This window comes from Scardinius erythrophthalmus, assembly GCF_964197995.2.
Source record: "Scardinius erythrophthalmus genome assembly, chromosome: 1".
NCBI lineage: Eukaryota > Metazoa > Chordata > Actinopteri > Cypriniformes > Leuciscidae > Scardinius > Scardinius erythrophthalmus.
The window spans coordinates 77,318,364-77,333,732 of NC_138221.1; the positions used below are offsets into that span (position 1 = coordinate 77,318,364).

The 15,369-nt window shown below is 36.4% G+C and overlaps 1 protein-coding gene across 1 annotated transcript; it reads right to left on the reverse strand.

Moving 5' to 3' along the window:
- Window positions 1-12,850: 12,850 nt before the first annotated feature.
- Window positions 12,851-13,756, reverse strand: LOC308696670 (putative inhibitor of apoptosis; the record flags this gene model as incomplete). Its single annotated transcript, XM_081375567.1, has 1 exon — window positions 12,851-13,756. The coding sequence occupies one exon, from the start codon at window positions 13,754-13,756 to the stop codon at window positions 12,851-12,853; it is 906 nt and encodes a 301-aa protein (XP_081231693.1).
- Between the last annotated feature and the right edge of the window lie 1,613 nt (window positions 13,757-15,369).

Below are 15,369 nucleotides of genomic sequence, written 5' to 3' on the forward strand. Positions count from 1 at the left end.
TAGATGGTAAACGTTGGTGGACAGCCATTTTCAGGTCTCTCCAGACATGCTCAATTGACCCTTCGCTAAGCCACACCCGAAAACCGCCACAGGCCAATCGTGGCTTAGCAACCGTAACTAGGCGCGGGAGGTCTGGCAAGCTTTCGAGCGAGGGAAACATGCCGAAGCGTTGTGCGCGTATAGATTGTGCAAATCTGATACCCGGTATCCTAAAAGTTTGGACGGGGTGGTGGATTTTGTTCCCTTCCGAAACATAAAACCCAAGGGGAGAAATGCCGGGCGTCATCTTCATTTATATAGCGCTTTTAAAAATGTAGATTGTTCCAAAGCAGCTTTACATTGATATTAGAAAATTAAAAGTAAAGTGTTTTGGCTTTATAGCAGCTCTAGAATAAAGTTATTGTCCAGCTTGTGGATCAAGCAGTGTGATTCTGTCTCTGAGCTCTTCAGGCAGTTCCTTTGACCTCATGATTCTCATTTGCTCTGACATGCACTGTGAGCTGTAAGGTCTTATATAGACAGGTGTGTGGCTTTCCTAATCAAGTCCTATACGGTATATTTTAGCAAACGGCTGCAATATAACAAAGAGTGAAAAATTTAAGGGGTCTGAATACTTTCTGTACCCACTGTATGTTAGTCTTTTGTGTTACAGATCAGATGGTGGACCTGCATGTAGACACGACCCACAACGCCTGATGAAGTCAGCCGGATCGGGGCCATATACAGATCAGATGGAGGACCTGCACATAGACACGACCACAACGCATCCCTGAAGTGTCAGCAGAGATTGTGTCAACTAGACTCTCCCCTGTGACGGCCTCATCGACACGACAGCCATCGGCACTGATCATCAACACACCCGTCTCCATACGTGCGTGATGACTCTAAATGGAACTGGATAATATTCTGAATGTTCCAATCCAATCTGACTTCTGACCTGTAAAGCTGCCTGGATCATAGTTAGAGGAGAACTGGCCCCCGACTGAGCCTGGGTTCTCCCAAGGTTTTTTTCTCCATTCTGTCACCTGATGGAGTTTAGGTTCTTTGCCACTGTTGCCTTTGGCTTTTGGCTTGCTTATGTGGCAGGATGGACTGTGGTTGGATTCAGTCCCTCCTCCCCATTAAGTTATATTGGCTTTACCCTTTCTAGCCGGTTTACGATTGGCTCGTGGTGGCCAATCAGGTCAGGAGGAGCATGTTATAGCTCGAACGTAACTCCGGGTAGTGCGTGACGCTGAAGGCTCGTGTTGTTTGGGTTCACCCAGTTTTTGGTGGTGGTCAGAGGTCATTTGTAAATGTTGAACTGTTGCTGGCTTGCTTGGGGTTTATGTAGGATTTCGATTTTCCATAGAATTCCTTGCTTTGTTGCGGCTACCCCGTTTCCCACCGGATTGAACGGAATAACGTGTTATTGTTGACTCGCGCACTGTGCATTGCCTGTGAGATTCATGTGTCAGCGTGCTGTGGTTCAGGTAAGTAGTTTTGCGTTCGGGCTATGTGGTTGCCTTATTTGGGTGGTAGTTTAATAGAACTATTATTGTGTGTTTTAAGGGATAGCTACCATCGCAAGGAAGCATTTGCGGCCTGCCTTGGGGCAACTGCTGCTTTGTTTTGTGCTGTGAATGCACGTCTCTTCTAAGTGCAGAACTTTGCTTCGCCGAGTCCGAGTTAATGGACTGAGTTCATCTTCCAAAGAAGTCGCCTCATTGGCCACTTGTGTGGCCGACTGAGTATCTGCCCTCATTCAGTTATCCACGGATGAATGTGTTTGTTACGTGATTTACGTTAATTGTGATTGTTTGAGTGGGTTGTGTGTCCTTGTTTCTTAACGATTATTTCGTTTGTCTTGTTTGTTTGTTTATTTCATTTATCAGTCTTACGGTTTTTGCAACGTTATTTCACTTGCTCTTTTTGTTTAGTTTATTCAATTACCAGTATTCTGTTTTTGTAAAGTTATTTCATTTGCCCTCTTTGTTTATTCATTTACCAGTGTTTTGTTTTTGTGAAGTTATTTCATTCGCCCTTTTTTTGTTTATTTATTTACCAGTGTTTTGTGTTTGCAAAGTTACTTCATTTGCCCTCTTTTGTTTATTCATTTACCAGTATTTTGTTTTTGTGAAGTTATTTCATTCGCCCTTTTTTTTGTTTATTTATTTACCAGTGTTTTGTGTTTGCGAAGTTATTTCGTTGGCTTTTTGTTTAGTTTATTTATTAGCATTATTGTTATTATAACATGTTATTTTTCTCCTTAGTTAGTTTATTTCATTGATCAGCATTACTGTGTTTTGTAACAGGATTTAATTTCCTTTGATGTTTGTTTACTTACTTTATCAGTATTGCTGTTGTTGGTAAAGCTAGTTTGTTTTTGTCATTGTGGTGTTAGTCTGATTTCTGGTTTGAAATTATGATCTGTAGTTAATTTTGTTTATTCTGTCCTTGTTATATGTTTGAGGAGCTGAGTGCTGACGGTGGGGACGGCGCGCTCGAGGTCGTGGGCTCTCTTTGGTGTGTAGTGTGGGTACCCTCACAGTGTGATTATTGCTGTGCTGGTTGTGTGGTTGCGCACATGCGTTGGGGTGGATTATCTGGATACTTATGCCCGACGGCCGAGTCGCTGGACGCCCATCAGTAAGCCTCAAGCTCGGTCTTGTGAGTGTGCGTGTGTGAGAGATTCTTTGTCAGTACACTGTGTTGCGGAAATTCTTTTCTCAACTTTTATCAATAATTGTAAGACAGTAGGATATCTCAAAGGTTAACAAAGATCAGCTTTATTTCTTGCAAGAAAGGCAGTTCACACATCAGTCAGAGTCTGATATGAGAAGGGCCCCGACTTCTCCTTTTTGCCCAGCTTATATACTCTTAACACATCCTGGTCTGTCTCAAAAGATCGCCTTGGTTTACCTTAAAAGGCAACACGTCTTTGTTCAACATAACATAAATTCTATCTAGACAGAACAGTATCACGTCTGCAAAAGTTTCCTGTTGTTTAGCTGCTTCATATTAACACATTTTGCCTATCTTTAATTTGATCAAAGCTGCGCACATACTTTTCACACTTGAAGTACACAATAGGTCACTTGAAGTACACATAGTCTATTTGTTACTTAGTCTTCTAACCCAGAACATTTTGTCCTTGCAAGCTTATCTTAACTTATACATTTCTAAAACTTGGTTACATATCTTTAATAATGTACTTTAGCTTATATGATTATATTTCTTTAAATGCTTATGAGTAAAAATAAATGTTCAACGTTAACACAAGTTGCACACATCTGAAAGTACATCTAAATGTAAAATTTCCATTACAACTGACTCACCCATCTCATGTGCTATTTATTATTGTGTTTTATTGATGAATATGAATTGCTAAATCCATTGGATTGTAAATTTAGATATGCTGTGATATACTATTAATTCTCCCCCAGAGTACAGTGTTTTAGAAATGTGCTGACGTCAGCTTTCAGAGTGTTTATTACTTTTTGCTGTGAATGTGCTGTGAATTTGATTAATAAAATTTGTATTTTTTTTGTATGGAATCACTTCTCTGTTTGTTCAATGCCCGAACCTGATGGCCTAAGTTTATAGAGGTTTGCCTTGGAGGTTACTTACAGTTAGATCTCCGGGTGGCGTAGTCGAATTACATTACTGCCGCTGCTACACTTAGTTGGCAACATTTTATTTAATATTCAACAATATTATTGATCTGCCTGCACTGACGACATCACTGTTTTCTCCAGAGCGGCTATATATACAAATTAACTAAATTAATAACTTTTTTACAACAAAAATAAAACTGAATCACTGATCACTGAACTTACTGTGACCAAGATACCAAGACAGTGAAGAAAATATGCAAAAAAAAAAAAAAAAACATGACCAGTGTAAGAGAATTCTAATCTGGACTGAAGAAATTAATTCCATTTCAAAGCTAATGTTAAAAAGAATTAAAAAAAAAAAAAAACATTTGAATGTTACATCATCATTGGGCAGGGGATGGGTGGGCCGTCTGATCCAGACACTGTATAAATTATAGACAAGAAAGAGAGCAGAACAAACTCCTAACAGCAGGAGACTCACTCATGGCCTATGATACTCAATACTGCTTTCCTGCCATCAACTCATCATGTATCAAGGGAAAACGCTCTAAATATGAATACAATATCATGTATGTGTTTGTATCATTGCTGTCAGCATGGACTGTGTTTCTGAACCTGCTGGTGATCATCTCTATCTCTCACTTCAAGAAGCTTCACACTCCGACAAACCTGATTATTCTCTCTCTGGCTGTGGCCGACATGCTTATGGGAGTTCTTTTACCCATAGAGGGCTCTAGGCAGATTGAGACGTGTTGGTACTTTGGAGACACTTTCTGTAAACTTTTTATAATAATCATTGGATTGGTTTTCTCAGGATCTCTCAGTAATTTAGCTTTAATTGCTGTTGATCGTTATGTGGCTGTGTGTCACCCTTTACTGTACCCACAGAAAATAACCACAACTAAAACTTTAACAACCATCTGTCTGAGCTGGGTTTGTTCTTTAACTTATAATGTTACAGTTGTAATTTATAATGGATATTTATACAGAACAGACTTGTGTTATGGAGTGTGTTCTGTTCCGATAGGATTTGCCTGGATAGTTACTGATCTGTTCGTGTCTTTTAGTTTTCCATGTACCCTTATCGTATCTTTATATTTGAGGATTTTCTATGTTGCACATCAGCAAGTGAAAGTTATAAACTCTCTGATGAAGGGTGGTAAATGTGTAACGGAAGGTTCATTGAGGAGGAAATCTGAGACTAAAGCTGCTCTGACATTAGGAATCATTGTGATAGTTTATATGCTTTGCTTTGTTCCATACTTTATCTGTTCTATATCAGTAAACTCTTCCACAACCATAACTGTTTTAGCATGGGCTGTGTACACAAATTCAGGTCTGAATCCTCTGATCTATGCTTTATTTTATCCCTGGTTTAAAAAGACAGTTAAACACATCTTAACTCTTAAAATATGTCAGCCATCATCCTCTCTGGTCGATATTTTTACAGAGCATCAATAGTAATTAAACTGGTAAAGCTGTCAGTCATAAAGGATATGATTATCTTTGTAGGATTTATATTTGTAATTTACACTACATGTATCTTAGTGTGTAGCTTATTTCAGAGAGGATGTTTTCTGCATTTGATGTGCAATTAAACTTCTTTCCACACACATTGATATAAATCGACACAATGTTCATAAATTGTAATAAATTAGCTCATTTAATAAACTAAGCAAGCAACATAAATCCTCAATGTACTGTAATAAATGGTAAATGTAGATATTATGTGCTTTATGCGTAATCACTTTCATCAGTCATGTTGCATTTGTGTTATCAAAAACATAATGACAAAAAAGGAACAGTCAAACAGAACTAAACTCGGTAAAAAGGAACAGTCAAACAGAACTAAACTCGGTAAAAAAGTGATGTCCTCTAACTTTCAGCTGCTTTTATTTCCAGAAAATGTCATAATGTATAAATAGTGGAATGAACATAAAAAGATTAAACAACTGGGACATAAACTAAACAAGTTCTGCAGACATTTGAGGAAAAGAAATGGAACAATGAGTCCCTGAACAATATGAAAATAAGCAGTTATATCTGGTGTAGCCAGGAGCTGCTGTAAGTCCCACAGATCATCCTCATGGACTGTAGCAGACTGGCCTTTTCTTACTGTGAGATGTTACCCCACTCTTCCACCAAAGCTCTCAAAGTTCTCAAACATGGTTCCTGGATTAGAAATCACAGTTTGTTTGTGTGTGTGTGTGTGTGTGTGTGTGTGTGTGTGTGTGTGTGTGTGTGTGTGTGTGTGTGTGTGTGTGTGTGTGTGTGTGTGTGTGTGTGTGTGTGTGTGTGTGTGTGTCCTGGTAAACTCAAATGTCCCCACAAAGGTAGTAATATCAGAAATGTCTGACCTTGTGGAAACTTTTTTTATGGTCCCCATGAAGAAAACATGTTATAAATTATACTAAATTATGTTTTTTTTTGTGTGTGTGTGTGAAAATGTAAGTTTTCTGTGAGGGTTGTGTTTAGAGGTAAGGTTAGGTTCAGGGGATAAAGTTTGTACAATATAAAAAACATTATGTTTATGTACCCATAAAATATGGACACCAGTAGTACTTATCAGGGACCTTGTGTCAAAATGATTTACGACTAACCTAAATTAACCTAAAGTTGAAAAACATACCTTGAAAAGCTTACTAAAACCAATTATTTTAGTTTTAGATGAATAAAAGTATATAAAATAAAAAGCTACTAAAACCAATTATTTTAGATAAAAATTACATAAACAATGTGCTCTTTAAAAGTCTATAATCTAAAACAATTTAAGGTTGAAAAAACATTTAGTTATTTCACATTCCTATGTAAAACATCCTATCCTTTATATAATTTATATAAATGATCATGCTAAAGTTGTTTTTAAGTCTATAATATAAAAGCTTACTAAAACCAATAGTTTTAGCTGAATAAAATTGTCTTACCTTATTTTAGAAAGTTGAAGTATACCATTGATGTCCACAAAAAATGCAATGTATGAATGGATTCAAAATTGTTTTACACAACTGAATTCACATAGTCATTCCTGAATGACCTCACACTCTCAAAACATAAGGAGCGCGCTTCTAATGTATGTGTGTCAAAAAGTAAAACACACGTGTCTGTGTGTGTGTGTGTGTGTGTGTCTATGCGCGCCCCCCTATTCCTGTGAGCTCTGACATCTGAAACACGGTGAAGTCTATATCAGACTAACAAGTTGAAAACATGCCTTTAAAAGTATAATATAAATATCTTATTGATCCAATTATTTTAGTTTTAGATGAATAAAAGAATATAAAATAAAAAGCTTGCTAAAAATAAAAATCATCTTACATGTTAGAGGTAAAGTATACCACGGATGTTCATAAAAATGCAATGTATGAAACGGAGTCGCAGGTCCCTCCTGCCTTCACATTCCTGAACAGTATATATAAATCGGGTCAGTTATTTCATATATGTCACATTCAGTTATTTCACATTCATATGTAAAACATTCTGTTCTTTTTAAAAGTATATAAATGTTAATAAAATAATATACAATAATATCTTATTAAAATAATTAAAGTTGAAAAATGATTCTATCCTTTAAAAGTGTTTAAATTAAATCTTGCAAATTAAACTAAAGTTGAAAAACATACTGTTCTTTAAAAGCATTTAAAAAGCTTACTAAAACCAATTGTTTTAGTTTTAGATAAAAATTACATAAAACATTATATCCTTTATAATCTAAAACAATTAAACTAAGGTTGAAAAACATTCTATCCTTTAAAAGTATATAATGAAATGCTTATACAATATATCTTACTAAAAATAAAAATCATCTTACATGTTAGAGAGAGTTAAAGTATGTCCTACCATGGATGTCCACAAAAATGCAATGTATGAATGGGTTCAAAATTGTTTTACACAACTGAATTCATCTAGTCATTCCTGAATGTCTCTCAAAGCACCGTCTCAAAACATAGGGAGCACACCTCTAATGTATGTGCGTCAAAAGTAAAACACACGTGTCTGTGTGTCTGTGTCTGTGTGTGTGTGTGTGTGTGTGTGTGTGTGTGTGTGTGTGTGTGTGTGGGTGGGTCTATGCGCACCCCCCTATTGCTGTGTGCTCTGACATATGAAACAGGACCCCACTCCACATTCCTGAGCACGGTGAAAGTGTAAAGCCAGTAAATCTCATTTAAAGTGAGAATAAACATCATATACAATAATATAAATACCTTGCTAGAAATCTACTGAAATGCTTGTAAAAAAGAATAAAATTCATCTCACATGTTTAGAGAGTTACGATTCTTGAACTTATGTGTTCAAGAAGCTCTCAAGAGACATAAATCACAGAGGTTCTCTCTCACAGCAGCGTCTCAGAGGGGTGTATTCAGTGATGGGATGAGACATTGTGTTAGGGCTAAATTTATTTCAAAGTGTCAATGATAACTTTATAAAATGTAAATGTAATGTATAAAAAAATGTATAAAAAAAAGTCTCTCAAACAGAGGCCCTCGCTCGTGTCTATGCTGCATTCTGACATCCACTCCTTCCATTTCCAGAGGTAACAGTGACACTGTGAAGTGTATCTCACACTAACTAAAGTTAAAAAACATTCTGTTCTTTATAAGTATATAAAAAATATCTGCTGAAACCAATTGTTTTAGATAAACAAAAGTAATAAAATCCATCTTACATAAAACATTATATTCTTTATATTCTATCCTTTTATATAATTTATATAATCTAAAATAATATAATATAATACAAAATAACAGAGTGGTTCTCTCTCTCATTTAAAAGCATAACCTTAAAAGTTTGCAACGTGTCTTCCGGTAGCGCTTCATCGAGTTTAATTGTACATGATCTACCGTTATGATGTACTTGTTACATGTTCTACCATTCTATATAATGATTTACACAACCGAGCAATAGACCGTAACTTTGACTTACCCGTCGAGAAGAAAGTAGATTCCTAGATAAAAGCTATCCCGATATTTATTTACATACCGATAAATTAAATTTGAATTTAATTAAAACTTCTCCTGTGGCTCGGCATAACTATGATCCAGCATTATATTGTACCGTGCAGTGCAGCCTTTCAAATGTGGCGGGGGCAGTATCAACGCCTGCCATATGGTCTAGCGGTTAGGATTCCTGGTTTTCATCCAGGCTGCCCGGGTTCGACTCCCGGTATGGGAAGACAATTTTTTTTACATTGCCAACAAAATTCAAGTTATTCAAGTTCATCAATAATCATTTTTAGTCTTAGAGGCCTACACGAACTGCAGAAACATGCAGTTTCTTGAAGATTCGGTACCGAATCATTTTCACAAATACAATTATATTGAATTCAGAAAATTTCACTATGGAATACTTTATCATAATTTCAATTTAGTACGTCATCATTTCAACTTTTCATCTCATAATTATGACGCATAGTCATAATTTCAACTTTTTAAGTCATCATTTCGACTTTTTGTCAATTACGCCGTTTTAATGTTTTAAAGTCATAATTTGGTTGTTGACTATAGTTGTGTTGCACCTGCATGTCCACTAACTCGCTTGTGAGAGTCAGAGTGTGTAAAGTAAACTCTCATTAGTGTTAGTAGAGTATTAGTGGACTGGTAGGGTTAGAATAAGTAATATTAGAATAAAATATCTGTTGGGGAGCATCGCGATAAAGAGTTCATGTTTAAAGACAACATACCATTTTTCAACCGAGCGAATCTGCGCATGAGAGGCCTCCTTTAACTTTTTAATTCAGAATTACAATGACGCCTTGTTAATGTAATACTTGAAACGTTTTTTTTAGTCATAATTTGGTTGTTGACTATAGTAGTGTTGATGATGAAACGTGCTAGTGCTTTTTGTACCTCTCTGGTATTATAGTGTTTCAAGATGGCGGAAGCCTCCTTGGACTTACCCGCCCCATGTAAATAAAAGATAAGAAATGATCTGATTTTAAGAAAGATCATTTTACACCCATGAGGACATATTTATGAATAAAGACAATGATTTTAGCTAATAAAATACCATTTTTCAATGTACACATGAGAGGCCTTCAGAAGTCAGAATTTCAGGGGTAGGCCCGTTGGCGAAAACACTGCATGTGTAAGGTAGTTTTCCAGATTTTCACCCAAAATCAAATGACACTTTTCAAAGTTAGAATAACCTGTTGTGTTCTGACACAAGGCCATTAACCGGTTCTTTTTGATTTATAAATGTACTTTGCTTATTTCTAAATATCAACCTGATAAATATGAATTCACGATTAAAGCTCCAATATGTAGGAATTTTGTAATAAAATTTCCAAAAATAACTTGCACAGTGTGATATATTTCCTCCAGTTGTGTACTTACAATATCTCAAAAGTCTCCAAAGATTTTTTATGTCAGAGAAATTCCGATTTTAAATAACTGGCCGTCCCGGAAAAGAAATGTCGCTCCTCAGTGACGCAATATCCCTTTTTTCCGGTGTGGACCATGTGATAGGATATTCCACCACACCGGATTTTTTTTTTTTTTTTTTACAACAACTTTATTGAGGTTTTTTTTCTTATCACAATAAACAATAAAGACGTCTGACAAAGAATAAAAAAAGAATAAAATAAAAAATATGACCCACCACACCGGAATATCGCATGGTCAAATGCGGAAGTGGTGGTTATAGCGTTATAGCCATAGACTGTATGGTTATAGCTGTTATGGATCACGAACTCTTTGGCGAGTATGGAAGTGCCAACAAAACGAAAGCGTCCATATTCGGATACACTCAGACTGTGTGACAAACGGAGGAATAAAACCCAGATAAATATCGGCCAGGCGTTTTCGAGATGGAGAGAGCTGCGCGTCAATCTTGGACTTGACAGAGACTCTCTCGCGAGTGTATTGATAGACAGGTAAGACATGCAACTGTCAATAATAGCACTTATAAACAAAGTTATATTGCTCTTTGTACTTTGGTAAGGCTTTTTATCACGTGTGGTGACCGAGCTTATGGCAGTACAATTAAATACAATCGGATATGATGTTAAAAAAATATATTTAGTCATTACTTGCAAATGTTCGTTCAAATTTACTTTTAGATATTGGTTTGAACACGTTACACAACACGGCATTAACCATAAAAACGTAAAACTGCACAACATTAACCAAACAAATCATTTGACAAATAGCTGTATGTTGTAACGGGATAATATAGCATAACATTTCACGTTCCTTGCAGTTCATTAATTATGATGAAATAAAATAATACGATCAGACATACAGGTAATACAAAAACGAATAAATTACCTCATCCGTGATCATGATTCATTAATTCCATGTAGATATATCACTAGATGGTGAAAACGCATAAAAAAAACGACATCTCCCATCGTCATCACCTCCTTCATAGCGTCATCAAGCTTCGCCTTTGTTATTGTTGAAACTGCGCCCTCTTGTGGTCAAATACCAAAGTCGCATACTGGAGCTTTAAACAAGATAATTTTTAAGAAAAAACATTTTTAAGAAAAATACAACTAAACCATGATAATGTTTAATTTAGATGTGGATGATTAAGTTTCAGGCGTGGTGCAACCAGATTTCTCTAACATCTCACTCACGACACACAACGTTGTAAATAAACATTTTCAAACTGTAATTTTATTTTATTGATTATGGTGATTTAAAGTTTTTGTTATTAACTAATACCTTTATCTTTTAACTAACATCTAACCCCAAATAAACAGATAATGGAATGTTCACAATCTACATGGTTAGATATTCTCCTATGTATCTAAGTAGTTGTGCTTAAATCTTTGGCTGTATTTTGTCACACCGTAGTGATACAAAGTTCCAGACTTTGGTAAAACCTGCTGGTAAAATTCCACAAAAGTAAATTCTAATTCTTCATCATCATGAGCCATTTAAAACAAATACAGAAAAGCCACTATAGTGATCCGTTTTGAATGTCTGTCATTGACATCTTGTTTCTTTTTGTACAGTTTGCAAAAAGTACATAGAGTGTGGTCAAACATGTTAGGAATGTATCCTATACATTATAGGTCCTTCTACACGATAGGCCTTTAACCGGTTCTTTTTTGTTTTATAAAAAAAGAAAACAAAAAATATGACTAAAAAAAATGACTAAATCTTTCTGCGATGACTACGAAACATCGACGTGAAAGATGAGTATGGCTGTTTTTCTGTTACCTATTACGCTATAACTCGTCTAACTATTACATGGTTAAGCTAATGAATTACGGTTGATACGTGGTATTTTTACATGAAAGGGGGGGTTTTTACATGAAAAACACCAGAGTTTTATTCGGCATAATGCCGAAATGTTTTAACATAACGTCAATTTCAATGGTTAGATAAATCATCTATCTAACAATCATCGGTTATATGTGAAACATAGGATTCACACATTGGATTCTTGTTTATATTGAACATTGTTATTGAACCGTTTTTCAATATTATTGAAAATAATTGTTAAATAAAAGGGCTATTGTTCTTGGCCTCATCAAAGTTCACATAGTTTTCACCGTACCGACTCTGAAACAAGACTTTGTTTAAAAGATTTTGTTTGCATTTCTTCTGAAACACCCTGTTTTGAAATTGTTTAACATCGCCAGCGTAACGCTTACCGTACTGCCGGGTGTGATTGTAATGTTTTTTCTTTACACTTTCCCCAGGATATCATATTTGTTCATATACGACGGTATTCGCATGAATTGGCTTGATTTGTATCTTGATTTGATATGAGAGACATTTACATTATACCATAAATAGCGCTAAAATTTATATTTTAATATTTTAATTATATCTCTGGTTCTATGTTTTTAAAGACAAGGACGCCTCTTTCTATAAGCGACCCTCAAAATCTGTGCATACAACAAAATTACTTTTGTTTGAAGAAAAACTCAGTGCTTGATCACTATTGAAGCTCATTGTTATAATGACGTATTATCTATCTATCTATCTATCTATCTATCTATCTATATATATATATATATATATATATATATATATATATATATATATATATATATAGTCGAGGTATAACGACTGGTATAAGGTATAACACCCATGAATTCGGTAATGATATCACATTTTAATTTTAAAGGTCTATGAACTTAAATCCTACGCAAAATTATTCTTAAAAAACATTAACTTAAAGCAAGCGCATCCTAACTACTTTCTAAATGTTTGTAAATCCAAAAATGTTGTCACTGGATCGAGTGAAAATAATAAACTTCTCCTTTGTGTTTATGCATCAAGTTAAATCCAAATGATAGGAAAACTTTATGATAGGAAAGTACGGACGGCGTCTTTGACCAATCCTCTACATACGGGGCACTTGCGCAGAGAAGGCGCACATTCTTTGCACACAACTAGGTGACCACAGGGGATGAAGACAATGTTCACTTCCTTATCCATGCAAACTTTGCATGTGCGCTCCTCTTGAAGTCTTCTTAACTGTTCCTCCATAGGCAAGTCTGAAAGATCTTGACTCGGGGATGCAGCTTCATTTGTCTGGGCCGTCAGGCCACACTCAAATTCCATCTCTAAAGCAGGATTGTTCTCTTGTTCTCTCACAAATTCTCTCGTGTCTCCATGAGTCAATAGCCGCTCAAATAGTCTTGGAAATCTTGCTTGAATCTGATGAACAAACTCTTGGCCCTTTTCTTGCAGCAGGTATTGACATCTTGGAAACCACTTGGCATGTTCTACCCATGGATCATCACCAGACTCCCAACATCTGAGTCCACCATCGCAAGAAAAGCACTTCACGTCATCATTACGACCAACATAGTAAAAACCAGCCTTAGCCAATTGGTCTGGTCGAACAGTTATTCTTGAGGGCCAGTAGACAAATGTGAGCGACCTTTCTTCACACTGTTGCATTGCCGATACATTGAAAAGGCTAGATAAAGGTACATTATCTGCACGGTCACCTCGAACGAAGGGGCAGTTGGGGTAATGCCTCTGGTGCTCTGATACTACACGATCTCCCGGTTCCCAGTTGCTAAGCTGGCCTCCACAACTGAAGCAAGCCACCCTGTCGCCCTGGCCAAGGTAGTAGAAACCACTTTTGGCAAGCTCGGCCGGACTTACTGGTGCAAGAGTCCAATTCTGAAAGGTGTCAAGGCGTTCCTGTTCCCGACGCATGCCAGGATTGTGACAAGCCGGAGGTTGCTGGTGAGACATATCCAGGTAACCCACCCGCTCCTCCGTTTGGCCTGAAACGGATGCCGTGGTGGTGGAAAGCTCTCAGTTGCGAAGCGGGGAAAAGGGTGAAGACATAAAAATGTGACCACAGGGCGTGTCCACTCAAGCCCTTCTCTCTGCCGGACTAGTGTCTAGTCATCCATGGCAGAACACATCATCTTATTAAAAAATGTAATGAGAACAAGAACAACACCACAAAATGTCCTTTCTTCTGTTCTGGGCAAAATAGTTGTATCATTTGATATGATACAACTGTATTGCCGCCTCGGGAATATGGTAATTAGAAAACAAATACTGAAATATTCTAAATATTATTAGCTCAGACATTTTTTTTACCAGAATTTTATTTCAACATTATACTTTCATACATTGAAGTAAAACGACAATAACGACATTTACAGATGGTCTAACCAGAATAGAAAATCTCTGCAGGCTATCATGTTTTGCTCCAGGCTATAGTTGACCAGACTTTCAACTAATTCACCAACGTCAGTTTTTGCATTTTTTGACACCAGTGACACACAGAGATCCGTTACGAATGTCCATATAGCGAGTATTTCAATGATTTCGAATTCGGCACTACATTCACGCAACACATCCAAAACTTTTCTGAGGATTATGCCGTTCGGCTCTTTGCCGTCAAAAAACATGGGCGTTACATCAGGCCATGGCTTTGTCAAGCCTCTTACGTCATCCATTTCATTTTTGAGATTTGTCACACGTTTGGTGTCCTGCGCACAATCTTTTTTCATATCACACGCAGCGTCGATGATCCTGTGCATCAAGCCAACCATTTGGCCTCTAAAATAATCTTTAAACATAGAGTCCAGCATAGCTCTTAAACGACACTCTTTGCCCGTGGCACACTCACACGCCGGAGGATAATTGTACCCCGTAGCAGTGTGAGAGGATTCCTGAGATCTTGCGACGATCTGACTGAGAAGATTCGCTGTTCAATACAGAAGAAACTCATCAAGAAGTACTTGAGCAGGTATAAAAACCTATTTTATTTGTGGATTAAAGAATAGAACAAAAAATAGGCATTTCTCTCTCACTATGGACAACCAATCCCATGCATGCCAAACTATCATTTGGCATAACTAATCATTATCAACATATTTTTGATAAAAGAGTTCCAAATGGCACTTATTTTGAGCGCTCCAACGTTCACTTTGTCCACAAAAAAAAAGGAACTTAGTCTTAATTTACTTTATGGATGTTAGGTAAATACGTTTATTAAATTGTACACATTCATTATTAATGATTCTTAATATTGTTTCTTCTCCTCTCACATTAAATCACAATTTAGAAAAAAAGAAATTAGAAACAAGTTGATTATTTTTGTCATTGTATTCTGTCAAATATGAAATGTTTAGTTTGGCTACTTGTGCCTTTTCTCGCACTTTGACCGTTATCAGCTATTATCAGATACTATTGTCCTAACATAGACTATTGTTTTAACTCTGGTTTAACTTGCTGTGCGTCTGTTCACCAGCCATCATGTGCTCTAACACTGCAGCATCAGCCGGTTCATTGACTTTGAACTGGTGTATGAATGTGTTTATTTTATGTTAACTTTATTTTTGCTGTAC